A 21,869-nucleotide genomic window follows, 5' to 3' on the forward strand; every position below is an offset into this window, starting at 1 on the left:
CGTCTGTTCATCTCACAGTCGGTCCAAGTTAAACCGCAGAGCTTCTGTGCATGTCATTGGCAGAGATTGTTGAGGAGGATTTCGCATGGGGGGAATCAACAGTCTCCTCCACTGACACCACACAAATTCCCACAGCTGCACATATCAGCAAAGTATGTTGCAACAAACCGTTTACCACAAGTAACTTTCAAAATGTTAAAAAACTATAGCCCATATAGAAATGAACCAAATATCAGGGAACTGTGTGTGTGTGTGTGTGTGTGTGTGTGTGTGTGTGTGTGTGTGTGTGTGTGTGTGTGTGTTCGAGAGAGAGAGCGAAAGCAAAGCAGACAAAGTGATCTGCTATAGTATACAGTGAAGGCATCGTTTTCAGTCTCCTGCAATTAAAATGTAGTTAACTTGTGAAATGTGTATGTCCAGGCTGAGGCCATTATCCATGTCAATAACAGAGCAGTCATAAGGAGATCAACAAGTGGGATTTGAAATAGTGTGTCAGATAATGCTGGTATTTCCAGTCTGTGTCCAGTACATCTGCCAGAAACACACAAAATACAATATTAGGCTGTCCTTTTTGATCCATGTAACAGTATAGTATTATATAATAGATCAGATGAGCTCATGTCAAAGCTTAACAATAATATGTATAAATAACTTTCAGCCTTGAAGGTTACGTTTTCAGAAAAAATTTGCGCAACCAGAACATGGTACAGAAATCTTTTACATTACTCCCACTACTTTGGCAGTACGGCTGTGACGCTGTTGATTTATTTTTTCCCACCTTGGTGATAAAACATAGCTCCACAGTGGTTATGTGGCATTTAAAACCTGTATTTGTTGAGAATGAGTCAGTCAAGAATGTGTCATATGCCTGTGATGCAGACTGTGCGAATCATAAACTTAAACTGTAAAAAGAGCCTCTCAATCAACCAGTCAGCTCAAACTGTATCTTATCTTAATGGAAAACTATTATATATTATTATTATTATTATTATTATAAGTCAGTAGTCACTAGCATTGTTTATTGTCATTATTTTCATTGGAGAGTACGGCTGCACTCTCCTCACTCTCCTGCATACCTGCATGAGTCAGAACGGTGCAGGTGACCTGCTTTATGAGGTTACAGCCAAAATGAAATGAAATTAAACTTTGTGGCCAAATATACTGACCTCCATGAATGACTTCCAATGGTATATATACATTGAGAGGAGGTCAGTTTTGTGCATCTCTTATTATCTAACTAGCAATACCAGGACCACGCAGAGATGATGAGTAGTAGAGTAGTAGATGATTAGTCGATCGACAGAAAATTACTCAGCAACTTTTTCAAATAATCATTTCAGTCATTAAGTTAGAAAACATATCAAACATTTGCTGGTTGCAGGTTCTCAAATATGAGAATTTGACCTCTATGCAACTCTAAACTGAACATCTTTGGATTTTCGAGTGGTTATCAGAGAAAAACAAGACATTTGAAGATGTCACCATGGGCTCTAAGAAGTTATAGCAGACATTTTTCACTATTTGTTGACATTTAATAAAAAAAAAAAATCCAGAAAATAATCAGCAGTAGTCTGTAGCATCCTAGTCAACTGTTTGTGGGATGATAATGCCACGCACTACCTCACCAAAACTATTTGTGTGAAAAGAGCATTACAATGATTTGTGAGTGGCAATTGTAAAGCAGCAACAAGTCATGTCTGCATTAAACATTGAGCTGTTGCATATCAGAGCCCTCTTGGTAAAGATTAGAGAAAAAGTGTCATTCTTCTTTATCCTTAGAAACTTTTGTTTGCTTAGAAACGAGCCGGCACCTGGTGAAGCTGCAGGTCTTCTGGGATGGATTTTGGTGGCAGAATGTTCAGCATGTTAATCAGTCATCTGTGTTGGCATGTTCACCGCTCGGTCGTCTGGCTGCTTTGCATGGCATGATGGCATGGGCGGTTTGTGTTACCACGGTAACAGAGCTGTATATGTGCATGTGTGTTTTCGTAATAGAGGGTGAAACTATCGGAAGGATGCTGGTTAAGTTTCAGTAACCTCTCGGGGCAATAGCTCCGATTTCCCACGCTGCATCAGTAATGAGATGAGCAGTACAGTATGAGGTGTAAAATAATTCTTTTCAGCAGGCCTACTTCAGTAGACAGAGCATCTGGTCTTGTCTAGGTGTATTAGAGCCATTCATCATTGTTTTTTCCAGCAGACCCCAGAGAGAGGGCGCAGGCGGTATAAGTAGTAAGTGGGTCAGAGAATTGAGAGCGTAAGCTGAATCCTGACAGGGCAAATGCAGATGCGTACTGTATGTGCGTATATGTCGAGATGATGCATGTCACCTCCGCTGCTTGATGCTTTCTGCACGCCACATAAAAACAAGTATATGCTATAGAATGTGTTCACAAATGTTTGACCAATATAAGATGCTGAACAGCATCGACATGAGACTGATCCAGTTTCTGTCATGTTGGTCAAGTATTTGACATTTTGTTAGATGAGTTGCAGTTGATTTTATGACAGCTTTACTAACCTGCTTTCTTCCTTTTTTCCCCTTTATCCCCTCCTCTCATCCTACTTTTTTTCTTTCTTTCATAAATAATATTTTTTTACTATTCATGCTCTTATTTCTTTCTTTTCGTAACTTCTCTTTCTGTTATGCTTTTTTTTAATTCTTTCATCTTTCTTTATGAATGCGCCCTTATTTGTCGATCTGCTCGTTTTTTGTTACTCTTGCTTCCCTTTCCGCTGTCATCACCGTTCTTTTACGTTACACCCTTCTTCTTCCTGTTATTTCCCTTCTCTCCTCTTTTTCCCAATCCCCATGCTTCAGAGGACTAGAACCCGCCTCCATCGCCATGCCGACTGTCAATCAGCTGTGCTTCCGCTTCTATGCATCTCTTCCCTCTCCCTCCGCAACACGCACACATACATACACATGCACGCACACTATCTCTCCTTTCCATGGCTCCTTGATCCAGTATGAAGGAGAAAGTCTGAGGTTGTGGACAAGAGCGCACACACACACACACACACACACACATACACGCACACACGGCCATGCCATGCTGTCCTGACTTCAGCACACGCTGTTCCTCCAAATAATGTGTTTGGCACACTGTGATTCACTCCGCTGGGCAAACTGGGTGTCTCTAACAAAGAACTGTTTTTGGACAAACGCACACACAGTCACATTTGAAATTCAATTTTGAAATTTTTTTTGTTTGGAGTTCTTCTCGGGCCAGAATTACAATATTTACACTGTGTCCAATGAAATGTTCTCTCCATGTTTGTTTCTTTTGGATCACTCAGAATCAGGAGCTGCAAATCAACTATATTTATCACATACAGTATTAAGAAAAGATATACAGATTTACTGCAACTTTACACATGTAGAGTACTGACAAGCATACAGTAACAAAACCAGTTCAATCAAAATGTAAAACTCCTGCACATCTGTAGCCCTTCCCTCTGTGAAGCAGACAGTAAGTTCATAAGTTCATGTCCTCACATACTCCACAGACGCAGACACTATCCAGCAGCCAGCCCTCGTCCCGCTGTCTGAAACCTTTCAAGCGCTGCAAGCCTGATCCGTCAACACCCAGCAGCTAGCGCTCACACACAAGAACACAAACACACACAAGATACTCGTGTATGTACCCACCAAAGGACTATTTGTATTTTTGTCAATTTTTTTTCTTTTAATGAACTGCTTTTAACACTTCAGCCTCCCTGTGGTGGTCACCCTTCCCTCACACGTCTGAGTTGTCAAAACTTGACTCTTGCTATGCTTTGCACTATTTTCACTTTTTAACCAAATGAATAGATATTAAAGCCAGACCGTCAGTAGACAATCAGTCATGTAAAAAATTGTAAAAGATGTCCCACTTAGTCTTTAGTTCCATTTCACTATTATGAGTAGTTAGTTTGTAATACTTTGTTTCACTTCAATTTATCTTTAACTGTGGACTTATTATTTATCTTCAGTGTTACTAAAAATGCTATCTTTGTTGTCTGTTGCTGTATTGTTATTATATATGCAATCAATTCAGTCAGTCAATCAAATGTTTTAGTTCACCAAAAGCAAATTTATTAGTCTCATCATAACAATCTTTAGCTGTTAGCATCAAACTCCAACTTGTAAAGAATAGCTGTTGGTTTTAATGGGCCTCATTCACAAAATATGCACATTTTAAGAATTCTTCTGGCATTCTTTTTTGTTTTCCTTATTCATGTTTCTCCTTTGATGTAATCCAAATTTATATTTTTGACCAAAGATATATCCAGCCTGAAAACATATGACAGTGGATGCTGTGGATTAAACATCATTTCAAACATTTTCAAGTGTAATTTCTCTCTAATGCTTTGAACATCACCAATCAATACTACATTCACCTCCATTGTACTGGGGTGGCAGAGACAAGTATCTCAAAATCTAAATATGTTTTTTTTTCTTCTTCTCTGATTTGGATGAACTGACCATGTAAGAAAAAAGTTGTGAATGAGGCCTAGTAAGGTTCTGCGCTGTGACAACAAGGCTAACAAACTATTTTCTTCCATAATCTGACAAGTCATTGATTCAAAATGTGAAAAGCACGAGTTGTAGATGAGCACATTTCCATCTATCTTTTCATTTTAGCAGACACAGTAACTCAGTTTAACTCTTGTGATACTCATCTTGTCTTCCTTCCGCAGTGCGATACAGTATACTGTATATTATTTTACCATTTTCCTTTTTAGATGCATGGAAACGTCTTATATTTGCAACAAAGAGTTAGATCTAACCTATTTTATGTGTTTGTTCCAAGTGGTATCTATCTCAGAATGTCCTTTTTATAGACGTGCCTCTCTGTCTGCCTGCACCTTGTGCTAATAAACCGATATATAACACACTTATCTGGTTTTGGGTTTCTCTTTCTTCTTCTAACCAACCTGCACTAAACCGCTTATCTAATGTCTAACTGCTTTTTGGCTCCTTTCTATTTCCATCCTTGCGGCCTTTTTATAATATGTGCAATATTATTTCCTTTTTTCAGATATTATTATATCTTAGCAGCTTTCCAAGAGAACAAGATGCTGAGTCATCCTGGCTGTAACCTTTAGAGGCGGTGGGTTTTTACAGTGTAAAGCCTAGAGATTAGTGTGTGCCGCAGGGAAAGGATTTTCTATGTGCCTCTTTGGTTGCAAAACATATTTCTTTATTACTCTTTCCTTTTTTGGAAAGAGAACAGAGAAACAAATAATTTCTTTTGCCTCTCTGGCTATGGCTTAAAAATACACATAGAAAGGGAAATAAAGGGAATTCTGCCTTTTCTAAAGAGGTTTGCCAGATATCAATATTTAATAGCTTCTCTTCCAAAACCACTCAGATTCTTCCAAACATTGAAGTTACTCTATGAAGCTCAGATTAGATAGAGATAGCATGACAGAAGCTTGTCTGCTTCTTTTACAGTTTTCATTATACTACATTGCATCATCCTAGATGTACTTTAGCATTTCTATATACTTTAACCTCAAAATTTGGACTATGTAATATAACAATATAAAAATAACAGAAAATCACCAAAAGGAGAATATGTCCTGTTTAAGGTTTGGCTACGTTTAGACAACTAAAATTACTTGGTTAGGGTTAGGGGATAGAGCTCATGGTTAATAGGAACACCTAAACAGGACGCTAGCAATGGAACCTTTTTGGTGGTGTTATAACAATGTCATGGTTATGTACGGTACACTTAATAAAATCATCCACTTAATTAGCTTAGCTTTCAGAGCTAAAGAATCAAAATTGGTGATCTTAGATTATTTTGTTACATAAGAAAGGTGCTTTAAGTGTTTGTACGAGGACTATTCTATATTCTGGTCTATAATCACAGAATCAATAACTGTCAATCTTTATAATGGATTAATAAATGATGATTTACAGTGTTTCCTCTATAATTGTACAGGGCTGGTGGGCTGCCAGACCAACGAGAACCCCCGCCAGGCCAAAAAAATATTTTTTTAATGCCAAAATCAACGCCAAATACCCATTCATCTGGAAATCAGTAGTGTTGTGCTGTGCAGCGCTGTACCGAAACATGAGTTAATCTCTTCACTGCTGGAAAAGTGAAGGAAGGGGGTTAGCTCCGAAGTTAGCAACAATGGGTTAGCCTAAACAGAACTAAACAGAGAAATAGAGAACGGAGAAATGTGTGGCTGCTGAGTTCACTCTGTCCCCCCTCCCCGCCAGGCCAAAGCAGTCAACCTAGGGGAAACACTGATTTAAGTAATTAGAGAATTTATCAAGCAGCAAGACTAAGGGATTACAGCCATGCTAGCAGCTCTGTGAGGCTGCACTTACACACAGAGATGCTTTGAGCTGAATGCTAACATTAGCTTGATAACATGCTAACAACAGGGCTGCCAAGTTTTGACTTCAGTTTGAATTTTGTTCCGGGAGGGGGGGGAGAGACTGTGCTGCTGCCAGAACAGTCACTGACTGAGATTACTCTAAGCAGCATGCATTGGAATAAATTACAATATATTTGTGTATATTTCTTGCTTTCGCCTGCTGCTGTTGTGCTGTGCTGCTCTGTCTGTCTGTTCATGTGTTGTTAGTGTCCTCTTTTAGCACCATGATGTCATCAGTTATGAATTGTTTTTCACTGTGTGAGAAAATGGACATGTGGCGTGAGAGCATGTGAAAAATATCAATTGCATGAGTCTCATGGTCAATGCAGAGACTTGGCAGCTCTGTCGCAATGTCAAAGCTGGCATACTGAAGTTTAGCAGGTAGAAAGTTTACCATGATCAACATCTTAGTTTAGTGTGTTAGCATGCTGAAAGTTGTTATTGGCACAGATGGGATTGTTATTAGTCTTGCACTACTGGACAATATGAAATGTTATCCTGCTGTTAACACTAGAATGAAGTCATGGGATCACCAAAGTGATTAGGATACATCTTCATGAATGTCTGTAAAAAATTGTGCCAATCTATCCAGTAGATGTTGAGATATTTCAGCCTGGACCAAGCTGGTTGCCAACTCTAGAGCCAAAATGCCAAACATTTGCTAGTTTCTGCTTCTGCAATGTAAGGATTCACTGCTTTTCTCTCCTTTGTAAACTTATTATTTTTGGGTTTGGGACTGTTGGTCGGACAGAACCACCAATTTGATGTCACCTTTGCTGGATAATAAGGAAATGCAATGGGTGCTTTTGATTACCTTCTTGCATTATATTGACTAAATCCATTGATTGACAAAATAATAATCAACAGATAATGGAAATAATTCTTAGTGTCAGCCCTTTTAAAATCCCCTGTAACAGGAGCTGTATGGTCTTGTTAAGGCCACTCTCAGCAGAATATCTCTGAGAGTTGTTACATTGCTCACGTTTGCAATCCACTATTCTATATAACCTTCAGAGATCAACTTGACCTGTGGGATCCTCTCCGTCAGCATGTCTGTGTTTGTGTGTGAGAGTCTATATGGGGCAGCCTGGCCTACTTAGACTCAGAGAGTTATGGTGTGGGTGATGTAGGTAGAAAAAGAGAGGGAAAGGAATCAAACAAGTCCTCTGTATAAGCAGATGTGCTTTTCAGCTGAGGGATCGTCCCGTACCTTATCCCAAACCCCAGAGAGCCTCACACCCAACAGCTGTTCCCCTACATTACCCTTAAAGAGAGTGAAGGGAGTGAGTGGAGGAAGGTCCAAATGATAACAGAGGGAGGTGTGTACATAATGTATAGGTGGACCCCTGCACTAGTACATTACATGCTGTGCCTCTGCCCCCACACAGTGATAATGTGCATCATCTTAAGGACCTTGAACTGCTGCCATGACTTCAGCATGCTTTATATATCTTTGAAGATGTTACATCATGGACTCAGGGAAGGAAAATAGGAAAAAAAAAAGTTTTAGTGATTGTTAAATCAAGTGTTTGCTAACTTTGCTAGCACTGTCAACATGTTGTGTGGCTGTTTCCTTTTTTTTCTTTTGTTTTCGCCTTTAAAATAATGGTTATTTTATTACATTAAAGAAGCAGCTTGGCAGAAGTCATATCATACAACACCACATGAAACCATGATATGAAAGTAGGGATGCATGATATTTTTTTGCCGATATGCCGATATTTCCAACTCATTGTGGCCAATTGCCAATGCTGATACCGATATATGCACATACTTTTTTTCAGCTGGCTGAGGAGACTATTATGCTACCCTAGCCAGATGAGAGAGGTATGCTCTAGGCAGGGCATATGTGTGTATGTGTTAAATTAAGGAAAGGGAGGGTGGGTACCATTGGGTTTCAACCTTGGCACAGGGGGGCACCAACAGGCAGATGCAGCTGTGCCAGGCTAGCTAGTCACATGATTATGCATGGTTAGTCAAGTCAAGTTGATTTATAAAGCACATTTAATACGACAGGCGTAGACTCAATGTGCTTCAAGATGGAAAGCAAAAAATATAGGTAAATGGGATCATACATGACAAGCACATATAAGATAAAAAGCTATTTTACAATAAAACGGGAATAAGATGAAAAGGTATAATTATTATTATTTGGAAGGGAATAATAATAATAATAATACTGATTGAGAATAAACCACATACTTTAAACCCATCTAAAAGCTTATGAAAGAAGATATGTTTTTAGTCTGCTTTTAAAAAAAGACACTATTGTAGCAGACCTTAGTTCATGTGGTAGAGAATTCCAGAGAGTAGGACCATAATGACTGAAGCTGATTTAGAATTTATTCTAGGTATAGCGAGGAGACCTTTGTTTGATGATCTAAGGGTTCTGTCTGGTGTGTACTCAGTGAGCATGTCAACAACGTAGGAAGGAGCTAAGCCATTGATAGATTTAAAAACAATAGGAAGTATTTGAAAATCAATCATCTGCAGCATTCTGAATGAGCAGGAGTTTATTTAACACCTGCTTTGTCGGTCCAGTAAAAAGTGCATTACAGTAATCTAGTCTAGTAGAAATAAACACATGGGCCAGCTTTTCAGAGTCTGACTGTAACAGGAAGCATCTTACTATATATATATATATATATATATATATATATATATATATATATATATATATATATATATATATATATTTCTGAGATGATAAAAGGCAATCTTGGAGATATTAGATATGTGCTTCTGGAAGTTAACATCAGCATCCAAAATCACAGCCAAGGTTTTACCGACAGGGGAGTTAACAAACAATGCATCTGGTGCCTCAAAGCCTTGGGACCTACCAAAAGAATCTCTGTTTTGTCTTCATTTAGCTGTAAAAAAAATTGGCCATCCAATATTTGATATCTACAATGCATTGGATGTGGTCATTCATTGGGCTAAGGTTGATACAGTATGTATAACTGTGTGTCATCAGCATAGGGGTGATATGAAATATTGTATTGCTGAATGATGGACCCAAGTGGGAGCATATACAAATTAAACTGCAGTGGACCAAGAATTGACCCTTGAGGGACTCCATATGGAACGCTGACTTCAACTGATTCGAAGTTGCCAATAGAAACAGAAAAAAAGATCCAGTAAAGAGCTGAAGAACGCCAATTAAGAACTGTGCCTCTTAGGCCTAAACAGTGTTCTGGGCGCTGAAGAAGAATTATGTGGTCAACAGTGTGGAAGGCTGCAATGAGGTCAAGAAGTACAAAAATAGAGACTTTATGGTTGTCTGAGCTAATTTTAAGATCGTTAACAACTCTGACCAGAGCCGTTTCTATACTGCGGTTAACTAGAAAACCAGACTGTTAAACGTCAAACAAATTGTTAGATGACAGATACATATGTAATTGTTGGCATACAACCTTTTCAAGAATTTTTTTCCAGGAATGGAAGGGTTGAGATTGATCTGTAGTTCTCAAGAACACATGGATCAAGATTACTCTTTTTCAACAATGGTGTTATAATGTTTGAGACCTGTGGAGAAGATTCCAGAGAGTAGGGAGGCATTAACAATCTCAAGAACATCATCTACCAAACAGCTGAGAACATTTTTGAACAACTTAGTAGACGTTGGGTCAAGAGCACATGTTGCAGACCACTTCTTATAGTACACTACGTTGAATAAGAGGGAAGTTGGACAGAGTGTGGGCAACATGGCACTGAGCTAAGACTGTGGAAGAAGAGAGGTCCCACCCACCAGCAGAGGAAGCCACTATATTATTCCTGATATAGAATTTTTGCATTTAAAGTATGAGGCAAATTTAGCTGAAAAGTGGTAGTCATCAACTATTCAAGGAAACCCCTATCCACAATGTGCAGGTTGTCAGTTGACATTTTAGGTTGAGAGTTAAATGTCTTGACAGCTATCAAATGTACTGCCATACTGTTTGATACATACATTCATGGTCCGCACACGATGACTAATAAGATTAGTGATTATATCATAAAATAAAAGTGGCTTAATGTAACATTCCTGCACAACATAATAAGCCCTTTTAATATAGGTTACCAAAGATTTTTACTTTTACACTTTAACACAACTTTATAACTAAACTTTGATGTATCTGTGTTAATTCTTACAATGAGCATGGCAGTGTCACACAGCTGCTAGTGTGACTTTAGACTAGTACCACTGTTGCATATGTAGGATTTATTTTGTCAGGGTTTATGATTGTCAGCATCCTGCATATTTAGTCGTTTATTCAACGGATATACAATCCGTGTTGGAAGTTCAACCAGTTAGTCTCAACCTTTAGAAAGTCAAACTCATCCTACCCTACTATTCTTTATGTCACCTTCTTTTTAATTTGATTGAAACACCATAACAACTAAGTAAGTTTTAGCTGAGCGCATCACCATCTTTGTATAATTTGATAAACTCAAACTGTCATCCTGTTTTACTTAAAGAAGTGATTTGGTAGAAATGCTGGATAAATCTCCTTTAAATATTCATGATGGAGCTTTAATCCCTGAGCTGGGAAAAAAAACCTAATTCCTCCCTCATTGATGTCTTTTCTGTAGAAAAGGCTTTTCATCTGTGCAAGCGTTTCTCACATGCGAAGGTGTGTGCTTGACTGTGAATGCACATGTCTTTATGTGTATCCCCATGCATGTGTGTTTGACTCTGTGAGTAAATGTTTTCTTCTTTATTTTCATGTGTGAGGCCTAAGACTTGCCTTTGAGCTTCAAATATGAAGTGCTCTGGATGGGAAACATCAACATGGGCAACTAGCGATTCTTATGCTTTTCGTGGGTTCAAATCTGTTGATTTGACATGTACTGACTGCACAATCCCTGCTGGTGGGAGCTAAATGCAACCCCCCTCCCCTCCTTGGCTCAGTAGAATGAATTGTGATCCATGACAGTGAGGAGCATTGGAAAGCATGACAGCTGGAAATGCAAATTCCAAAATACAGAGGATAGTCAGAAATCCTTCACGGTAGCTCAACTTCTTCATCCTGTCAATAAAAACTAACAAGCATTGACATGAAGTAGGTCAAGAGAAAGTTACGAGTAGATTAAAATAGCCACAGAGGGTTGCCTCACTGTTATTTTCCTCTCTCCAGACAGACGAACACGGGTTTGTTTTCAGGCAAGGAAAAGGAGGTGTGGTAGACATAATGACATAATAGCCTTGGATTCAAAGAAAGGAGGGAGAAAAATGGTTTCATAGGCAGCTCTGCGTATGTATGTGTGTGTGTTTGTTTGTCACATCTAATACACCTTGCTTCTCTCCCGCCTGTCAATGCACATCACCCTCTCACACACTGCATTAGCACAGTCTGCATTAGCACCGTCACAGCATTAGCCTCTTGACTTCTTACCCTCCACAACCTAGTTTCCTTATTTGGTTCCCTATATTTAAAGAACACAGCTGAAATTATGATGGAAATTCTACAGCAAGAAAACTATCCATTTACTTTACAGGCTTTTCCTTTTTAGCATCTCACATGGCTAGAGCCTGTCCCAGGAAGCATTGTGCAAGAGGCGGGTTACATGCTGGATGATAGATTTTGGTTATTTATTTTCCGAGGTTAGCAATGGATGCCATCCATAGAGACCAAAGGTGGATTTGTTTTTTATTCCAGTGTACCCGTTATGGGTGGCTTCAGTGCTGAAAGAACATACAATATTTCAAAAATGTATCCTTAAATGTATTTCTAAATGTCTCTTTATTCCCAGTCTCAAAATTGAGTAGAGTTCATGAGCACAAGTAGCAACTATCACTGATGGAAAACAACTAAGTACATTACAGTGCTATACTGTAATTTTGAGGTATTTGTGTTTTACTTGACTATGTCTATTTTCTGCTATTTAATACTTTCACACATCTATTTGACAACTATAATTACTTGTAATATCAGAGATTAAAATTATATATACAGAACATTATAAATACAGCACTAATATTTATCCGTCAATATGATATATTATAATTTAATTCTCTCAAAAGTGCTATTCTGCTTAATGAATACTTTCACTTTTGATAATAAATGACAATATTACAATAGCTCTTTAACTTAGATAAAACTCTGATGACTTTTACCTATAAGGGAGTATTGTTACATTGTGGTGATGCTACTTTTACTGAAGTGAATGATCTAAGTAAAGTACCAGTGTACCAAGAGAGAATACTTTATGCTTTACATGTGGATTGTGTCGCCTGTGTGCGTAAAAACCAGATGTGTCTCAGCAGCTGCAGCAGGAGTTGTAAAAGTCTTGAGTTAGATTTTGGCTGGATTAGATACAACCAGGCTAAGCTTCGATCTTCTGTAATAGCAGGTCAGATCCTTACATACACAAGGGGAAGACTCCACTACATATTTTGCTGAGGCTAAGGAGTTAATGTTCAGTGGGTAGGAACGGCCTGATACAAGGGGAAACCCTTCATATCTCAGCTAGGCTTGTGCCATATGGTTGTCACTAGACGGCAACCTCAATCTCACAGACGCTTTTGGAGTCCTTTGCTTCTCTAAGCCTTTCTTCGGATCTTTTCTCTTATCTCTTCCTGTTCCTCTAACTCTCTCCTCTCACTCTTGTCGTTTTAGCACCATATATAAAGAGCATACTGTAAAATATTATGGGAAGAATATTAAAGGAAACTCTGGAATACAACACAATTCTATGCTAACAGCTAAAACATTCAGACTCTGTATTACAAAGTTTGTAGGGGACAGTTGCAGGTAAAGGTGGACACAAAGTTAAATACTTGCTGATTCAACCTTATTCCAAGTACATGATTAATGCTCTGCCGCGTCTGAATCGAAAGGACATTAAGGAGGTTTTTTCCTCACAAGAGAATAGCAATCTGTCCTTTCGCCGAACCATCACCATGCACCTGTGGTCATGCGGCAGCCCTGACCCAGCTTGTTCATAGTGTCTATCCCAGCCTGAGGAGCTGAGGCTGAGACAGAGGAGCAGGGAGAGGCGGGGGTCAGTTGGAGGACAGCTGCAGGAATTCAGCCTATCCTGCCGGCTCATCCCAGATTAGACAGTTTTGGTAAAGCAAACCATAGGGCGCCATGCTGAATCTGGGTTGGAAATAGATTGAAAAACAGCCAGGTTTGGTATTAAGCTTAAATGGCAGTAAGCTATTATGATAATCAAATGAGTTGGCTTTTTTTTAAATACCTTTTTTTACTTTTTCCTTTACTTTTTCCTTAGTTTACTATACAGTTTAGTCATCCATAATGTTTGTACCTTATATAAACTGTACATCATGTGAGTCATGCCTGCCTTCTTATGGATCTTAACTATGCCTTATTTCCAGATGACGCACATTTGATAAAGAAGCCAATATATCTTCTAACCAGCATAGCAGGTTCAAGGAGAAGTCTGGCTAGTTGCCATCTGGCTCAGAACTGCATGGACTTCTTAAAACAGCCATGTTTAATGAGCTTTACTTCACACCAGAGGTTACCCTGGTTCGCCACTAAACTAGCCATGTGTCCCATTTTCTCCCCTTGGTCGTGTAGTGGCCCTGACCCAGCCAGTGTGGTTCATCAGTTGCATCTAGAGAAGAAGAGAGTGGGGCAGAAAAGAGTGCTTAGGCCGGGGTCAGCTGGGGGACAGAGACTAGCCTGTAGGCTATCAGACGTACGAGAGAACATAAGAATGGACTATAATCTAGGCATCGCTAGGCAGGACCTCATCTGAGTACTGCAAGAGCTCGCTAATGAAAATCATACAGCTACAAAGTCCAGTTTGTCATTGTATGGTTTGGCTTACATTCACTGGTGTCAGACAGCATCCCAGCTGAGCCCCATTTTGCTTAAAGATGATGAGATAATTATACAGTGTGCAAACACAGACCCGTCCAAGGATGGAGAAACTGATTAAGAAGTGGAAAGATTGATAGAATTTTGCACTCCTTCGTTTTTTTTCTGAGCTCTTACTGAAATGGTTTGTGTCAGTGTGTGTGTTTGTGTGTGTGTGTGTGTGTGTGCTTCTTGTCTTGACAAGCCCATTGTCTTAGTCTAGGCCTGGCACAGGGTCCCTCTAGTTGGCTGAACAGTGGAAGGTCACAGCTGCTTCTTTGATACTGTGTCAATGTTTATCCTTTGATGTTATTGTAGCAGCGGTGTTGAGGAGTTGAATTAGTCTTGGCTTAACATCTGAAAAGGTATGTTTGGTTTTTTGGTATTAAAATGAAGAAAAAAGATCTTTGGGTAAACATCAGAAATGCTGTCTCAGCGGCTGGGGGGGGCGTGTCTGTGTTTGATTGACAGCAGCAGGGGAACAAGACACAAAGTGAACAGACTTGTGCTGTATCTCACAAGTCACGGGCAGACAGTGTGTTGTTAGAAGTGGTATTGAAGGGTAAGAATCACACAAGCATCTAACAGGACTGAAGTGACATTTGCAGGTATGTTACGTGTTGTTTAAGCTGTTTGTGCTGCAGCTGAGCAGCTAATTAGCTACCTAGCCTGCTAACTGATGTTAGTGGTGCACTTCTCCCTGGTGAATGTTTGTTTGGTTGCTTGTTCAATAAGCTAAACTTCAAGACAATGTGTACCTTCATTTTTGTGAATTAGATGAGAAGAGGAAAGCTAATGGTAGTTGCTGTTTAGAGTCAGTGGCTCTTGTGTTGTGTAGCAGGTTGCTATCAGGCTCAGTGTGACCCTCTGCTCTGTCTATGATAGAACGCTGCGTCATCGTTTTATGCAACATTTGATTTGCTGTATTGAAATAAGCACTCCAGCTACATGGAGTCAAAATTACAATACAAATACAAATACAAATTTCATGGAATGAATGTAAAACTGGGGGGCGCCATCATGAAACCAAAAAACTTAAAAATTTTAAAAAGATATGTACTTTTTTTTAAAATTCATTCATTCAATTGTTTGAGCAATGTTTGATATGTACTTATCTGTTGAAAATATCTGTTTTAATTCAAAATTCAAACTCAGATTTCATCATAGAAATTAATAATGAAATCTGGTGTGACCACAGTGTTTTGAGGATGTGTTTGTCTGTCTTTTTAAGTGACAGTCCCCCCCCTCCTCTCCAAAAGAAAAAACAGACAACAAAAGAATCCCCTAGATCTATATCAACTTAGTTAAAAAGTCTTCTGCAGACTTTGTGGCACCACACATTCGTTGAGCTTGAATTTGGTTCAGTCACCAGGTCACAGTAAACACATCTGCTGCAGGGCTGAAATTAGAATAAATAAACCTGATTCGTTACATGTGAAAAGAACACAAGTGTGATTAAATGCTCTACACATCACTATTACACCCAATGCTGTTTTCACTTATTTTGTCTGATTGGACCTCTTGTCAGGACTTTGCAGGCGTGTATAGACAGCACACACTGTCCTTACTCATTTCTGCTTTTTCACATTTGTTACACTGTGTCTACACAAGAGTGTAAGCAGCACGTTAGCAGAGGAGGAGCAGCAGCGTCAGTGCTCCATATGTGTCTACACAGGATGCGTTCAGGCATAGTACTGAGTGTAGGTCATCTGTGTTTTGACAGCGCTGCAAGCCAAATACGCAATAATTGTAGTGAAGAAAATGCTTGAATACTTGAAGTACGTTTCACCTATGTGCTGAAAGCACGAGTGAAACATGAGCTAATATGCAGCCTGTGTAGACAGCTGTATTGGTTAAAATAGAAGCGTCTTGGTTCTGTCAGACGTGTATGAGATGGACGAAAAAAACATGGCGGAAACACTTTCTGTGAGGATTCCGTGTTAGTGTACCACAGCATCTTTACCATTTATATTAGTACATGGAGTTTATTGACCTCTAGACTAGCTCAATATAGCTCCAACCTCAGCAGAGGTCTTAAAAACCCACTATCTGGTGTTAAAACATGATAACAAGGTGAGGTAGATTATTTTATTGCCAGGGTTGTCATGTATAGCATCCTGGTGAGATCAGCTGGTGAAAGTGTGAAACTGTGCCCTAAATGTGATATTTCAGATGGTGGGGTTGATATCATAACAAAGTTTGATTGGCAAAATTCCTCCACTAACCCGTGCACCACCTCCTTAGCTGATTCTTAATCTGCTGCCTACAGGAATCCACTTCTGCAACTTATGTATGCATAATGGGATTAGGCAAGACTAGTGTGTGTGCATATGTGTATTCTTTCTAGGCTATATTTATCCATTGTATTCTGTCAGGTCATCCAAGTGTCCACCGAGCGAGGGGTCTGACTTTCTGGCTGTTTGTGTGCACATGAGTACTGAGTGTGTGTGTGTGTATGCGGGTGCATGCTCATTTGTTTCTCCACATTAAAGCAGCTACTGGAGAGTAGTGTGTGTGCGTGTGTGTCCTTAGATGCCTCTGAGATGATTAAGTTCATCCGTCAAACTGATAGCTGCTCCAGTCTGTCTGGCCATACTCTGTCCTCATACTGAGGTCAGCATCCCCCAGCAGGAGCAGCAGCAGCAGCAGCAGCAGCTCTTACATAACTTGGCGAAACAGTAAAACACAGGATTAGATATTTTACTCTTTGTGGAGGAACTCACACATTTATGATGCTGACTATTAGAAACTGAGGTCAATCCCTTGTTTTCTATTTTAGCAAGTATTAGTTTGACACACAAATCTTTTTTGTAAAAGACAAATTAAAAGCTTTAAAAGCTACCATGATATATAAATTTATTGTTTAAAGGTCATTTTTTATGAAAGAGTATCAAACATATTCATTTTAGTCTGAGATTATCTTTGCACTATGCTGGTGTGATTTAACAAGTCACATACAGTCTGTTGAAAACACAACCAGAGACCGCCATCAAAATTAACCACATACTGTAATCACTGTAGTATAACACTTTGCTAGCTAATGCTGAGTTTAATAATCACAGATCCATTTCCATTTAATGGACTGATAACATCCGAAGAGGATGGAAGAGTGCCACTCGCCCCCGAACCTAATGTAGCACAAAAAAAGTAGAGTTGATAACACGTCACTACCCTTTCACACCAAAGACCCTGCATTCAAACCCGCTCACATGGGGATGACAGATGTCCTACTGTTTTACGCCAAGCCTGATGACCTGCAATGGTAACCTGTTAGACATAGAAGGAGACAGGTGTAAGGCAATATGTCACACTGTTGGGCAAGTAAATCATTCATCCTGAGTTGACCCTTTGCTAATGAGGGATCCATGTTACCTACATGAATCTGACCCTGATCTCAAGATGGGTCATCCATGTGCATGTTCTTGATGATAAAACAGTATAAAGATACCAAATAAAATCAGCAACAAGTGACATCCATTTTCCTGCAGTATAACACAAATACTTGAGCACACAATTTTAGGAGATGCGTACTAGTAACAATAGCTACAGAGAATGACAAAATATTTATGGCCTTGCTCCTCTCCACAGTTACAGTATATAAACTGTACATTACTGGAGTATGGTCTGGTTATATGTGCATACTGTGAAAATGTTCTGTCGAAGTATTGTTACAGATGCCAAACAATGATTAGATTTCTGGTCTGTAAGAAGACAGTTATTAAAGGTCAAATAGTCATGACTGATGACATCGTAATGAGCCTCCTGTTGGGTACTGACTCACCTACTACGAACAATTCATTGGACATGTCCCAAAAACACACACACATTCGCTCACATTGGGTGCGTCACAGTTGATCTTCCTCCCTCTTTCAAGCTGAGCAGTTCACCACTGGTACATTAAACACAGTGCAGTGTTTAGCAGATAACTCTAGCATGAAATTTTCCCTTGTAGACTTAACTGAACCCTCAAAAAATGTGCTTGAATTTGAAGTGCGCTTTAAGCATTAAGCATTTACTGAGCCAAAACCATTTAATCTCCAAATTTCACAAATGCCAATGTTTTACAGCAGCCTACTTTTATGTCCACTGTGATGCAAGTAGTAATTTCAAGTTCCAAAACTTTCTTCATTTAAAGGATAATTCTGGTTTACAACAACTTGGGTCTATTTTTGGTCATCATTCCTCATAATTATAACATTGTACTTGCAAGTACAAATTGCTGAAATCTGCAAACAAAGCAATGGCACAACAGTGAAGTCCAATGGGGCAAGAAACACGACTGGTCAGGCAGGACTGTTGCCAGGATTTTAGAGATGGTCTTGTTCTTGAGTCCAAAGTCCTCCAGCACCACCCACCTGCCAAAAAAAAAACTTGACTAACCACTAAATTCCACATTTCCCCAACATTACGGTCAAAATATTATTTCCCTACAACACCGGATATATAATTGTGATGGAGATGCCAAATGTCATAAATATAATTTTTGCTTAAAAACATATTTAAAACAGAATTTGAAGGTATTTCAACAAAAAACATTTAAAAAACATTTGGCAACATTTGTAATATCTTGAATGTAAACTTGGATGTCACGTATCCCCCAAATTACTATAAAATTTTACAGATGACATGACCTTGATGGCCAACAGTTAACATATATTTTATATATATCCTTCCAGCAAAAAAAGAACAAAGTTGTAATAAACTGAATTTAAAGCACCACTGTATAAGGCATCTACTCTGACCAGTTGTTTCAACTCAGTCTGCTAATAGGGCTGCTAATTTTGCCTGAGAGATGTTTTCTTTGAGTGAAACAGCTCCCGGCTTTCAGGTTATTTGTGTAACCTCCCTCCCCCTGATGCAAAAAGATCCTTTTGGCCACAGTTTTAAATAAAGATGTTGATCTCAGTCAACCTCCATGGTTCAGTAAGGGGTAAAAATGCAAAAAGGATAGACATATTAGAGGTTTTCATACCAGTGCCCCTGACTGCCCTTTCAAAGCTGCTTAGTCTGATTTCAGCACCTTGGACAGCAGCACAGCTCAGCGGGGGGAAACAGCTGCCTGTTTTCCTGCAACGCTTTTGCTTCACTGATTTAACAAAGACAAGCAGAAGACGCTCAGTGCATGGAGGTGCACTTGTGTTGGCTACCTTAGTCTACAGTTACCTTTCACGTCTCTTCTTATTTCTCCACATTTGCATTGAGAGTTTCCAGAAAGACATGCAAAGACAGACACAAATGGCAGACAGACACAAATGTGAGACCAGGAGGACAAGCGTTGCTGCACTAGTGTTTTTGAATCAATCTGTGACCCTGCCGACGGAGTTTTCTGCGTCTTGTCGAGACAGACAATGCACACCCTACCATGGCCCCTGTTTGTGTGTCTGATATATGGAAGCGTTTGTGACTTTGGGTGGCGTCCTGTCTGTTCGCCTCACTGTCACCCTCTGTGGACGCTGCTGGGAGAGGGTTGCCATTGGTGCGTCCCTCTTCTCCTCTCTTCTCCTTTCCTCCCTTCGTTACTCCTCTGCCTCATTTCCTTCCTGTGTGTGTCCATTTTCCCTCTTTTCTTCCATTCCTTTCTCTTCTCCCCTTCATGTTGTTTTCATTACTCAGTCTGTAAATCCTCTTTCCTGCTTTTCTCTCATTCCTCACTGTCCTTCCATAACTCTCAGTCAGACGTCCCTCCTCCACCCCTGCTTCGTCTTCCTCCCTGATCGCCTGTCTTTGCCAACCGTCTTTCTTCCTACCTCCTCTCCCGACTCCATCTTTCCTTCCGTCAATCCCCTCCGATATAAGCACACACAAATAGCCACATGAAATCAGGCAGTCTGGAGTCTGGCCTCTGCGGGCCAGTCAGGACCTCTGCTCGGAGACTGGGACGAGAGTTGAAGGGTGACTACAGGAGTAGAGAGGGAGGGAGTTGGCTGTGGCATGTCAGGCAGGCGAGGGGAGGCGCTAGCTGCCGGGGCCTGCGACCTGAACCAGACAGACAGTGAAACGTCACACCAAACCCAGACTCCCCGACTGTGATCGCATTCTTGCGTGTGTGTGTGTGTGTGTCTGTGTGTGTCTCTCTTTGTGTGGCTGTGTGTGTATGTGTGTGTGTGTGGGGTTCACAGTGTTAGTAGCTCAGAGCCAGCTGAGGCTGCAGTGGAGACAGACAGAGACAGAGGCACTGAGCAGCACATAGCAAACACCACTGAATGTTGAGTTGTATGGGACTGGGATATCTGCTTTTAGGAGGAAATTTGGCAGGTGAGAGTGCGGGTGCACGTGTGTGTTCGTGCGGGTACATGTGAGAATTTTATGTGGGATATAGTCCACTATATCTAAGTGGTTATGTTTTGTAAATGCCTGTGTGTGAGCACTGTGTGTGTGTATTTGTGTTTGGTGGAGTGTGATTGCAGTAGCCTGGTGTCACTAAATTACAGTTGTACAGTAAGGCGTCATCAGCGAGGAGGAGGAACTGATGTTTGATGATCAATGTTGTCACCTGCAGGTTGTAAGCTGACCGCAGGGGGACCGACATCAGTGTTGCGCCCAGAGCCACAGGGAGAGGTGCGGACACACTCACTGGACCAGCAGCAGGCCTTGGCTACAGACTTCTTATCAGGTATGAAGATGCGCAGTGTTGGTGTAAGGAGACGCTTGCAAGTGAAATGAAATAATTTGAAAATATTTTTAAAAAACGATTTCCTCCATGCTGATGCAGCAATAGTTTTTTGGTTTGCCTTTATATTAAGCTGTCAAGGTAACGAGCAATTTTATGACCTAGAATCTAGATGAGTCAGCAGATTTATAATATACGCACTCAGGGCGACTGGTTAATATTGAGGTACTTTATTTAGTTGGGTTTTACATGTGTCAGAGAACCTTACCATGACTTATTTGTTATTATCAGGTGTGGACAATTTAATTTCCCTGACTACAGATATACTTTGAATCAATCCGAAAGCAGTCAATCATGTTGCAGGAGCAGGAAGGAAAGGTGTTTTGGCAGTGCACTCAAGCAGACAGACAAATAATAACTGGTTTAGGATTTGAAACACAAAGTTTAGGACTTGGACTTGACTTGAGACCTGCTGGTTTTGACTTTCAATTTTGTAGCTAAGACTTATCTGTGACTTGCAAGACAATGACGTCAAGGGTCTGGAGATTAAAATAATTTAGCGTCTTATCAGAACACATTTTATTGGCCAGTTGCTCTCTCAAGATGCAACTTTAGACATACAACTTCATGCAGACATATATATAGTGTTTATGGCCAAATATACTGTATATACCTACTATTGTACAACTTCTTAACTGTATGAAATGCAAAACGTAATGGTTGCTATATTTAGATGTTAAAGCTGTGATGGGCGGTTATATACATTATATTCTGAAGGCAAAACCAGATCTTGTTTGTTTTAAATCAGTGTTTTATATTAATGCGTTCCCTCTTCTTGTTTTTTTCCTCCTTGCTGTCTACCTCTGCCTTGCCCATTCTAAATTGTTAATGCCCTCCAACTGCCACCTCCTACTCCATCTTTTTCTCTCTTTCGAGTCCTTCCATTTTCCGCCTGACAACTTCATCCATCTTTTCCTCTCTCTCTTTCATTCCCTGTTATATTTTCTCTTCTATCCTTCATTCTCGCTGACCGTCCTGTCCATCTCTTTTCCTCTGTCCCTGGGCTCCTGTTG

At 39.9% G+C, this 21,869-nt stretch overlaps 1 protein-coding gene across 8 annotated transcripts in view; it reads left to right on the forward strand.

The window, feature by feature from the left end:
• LOC137173121 (microtubule-associated protein 4) overlaps nucleotides 1–21,869 on the forward strand; it is a 121,713-nt gene that overhangs the window by 37,199 nt on the left and 62,645 nt on the right. For 7 of the 8 annotated variants that reach the window (XM_067577842.1, XM_067577841.1, XM_067577845.1 and 4 more), the window contains one exon: nucleotides 20,686–20,799. In XM_067577842.1, coding sequence (XP_067433943.1) covers nucleotides 20,686–20,799 — 114 coding nt within the window. Of the gene's footprint in view, nucleotides 1–20,386; nucleotides 20,442–20,685; nucleotides 20,800–21,869 lie in introns of those variants that run through there. The other variant, XM_067577847.1, reaches the window with a different exon arrangement.

This window comes from Thunnus thynnus, chromosome 21, assembly GCF_963924715.1.
Source record: "Thunnus thynnus chromosome 21, fThuThy2.1, whole genome shotgun sequence".
NCBI classification, from domain to species: domain Eukaryota; kingdom Metazoa; phylum Chordata; class Actinopteri; order Scombriformes; family Scombridae; genus Thunnus; species Thunnus thynnus.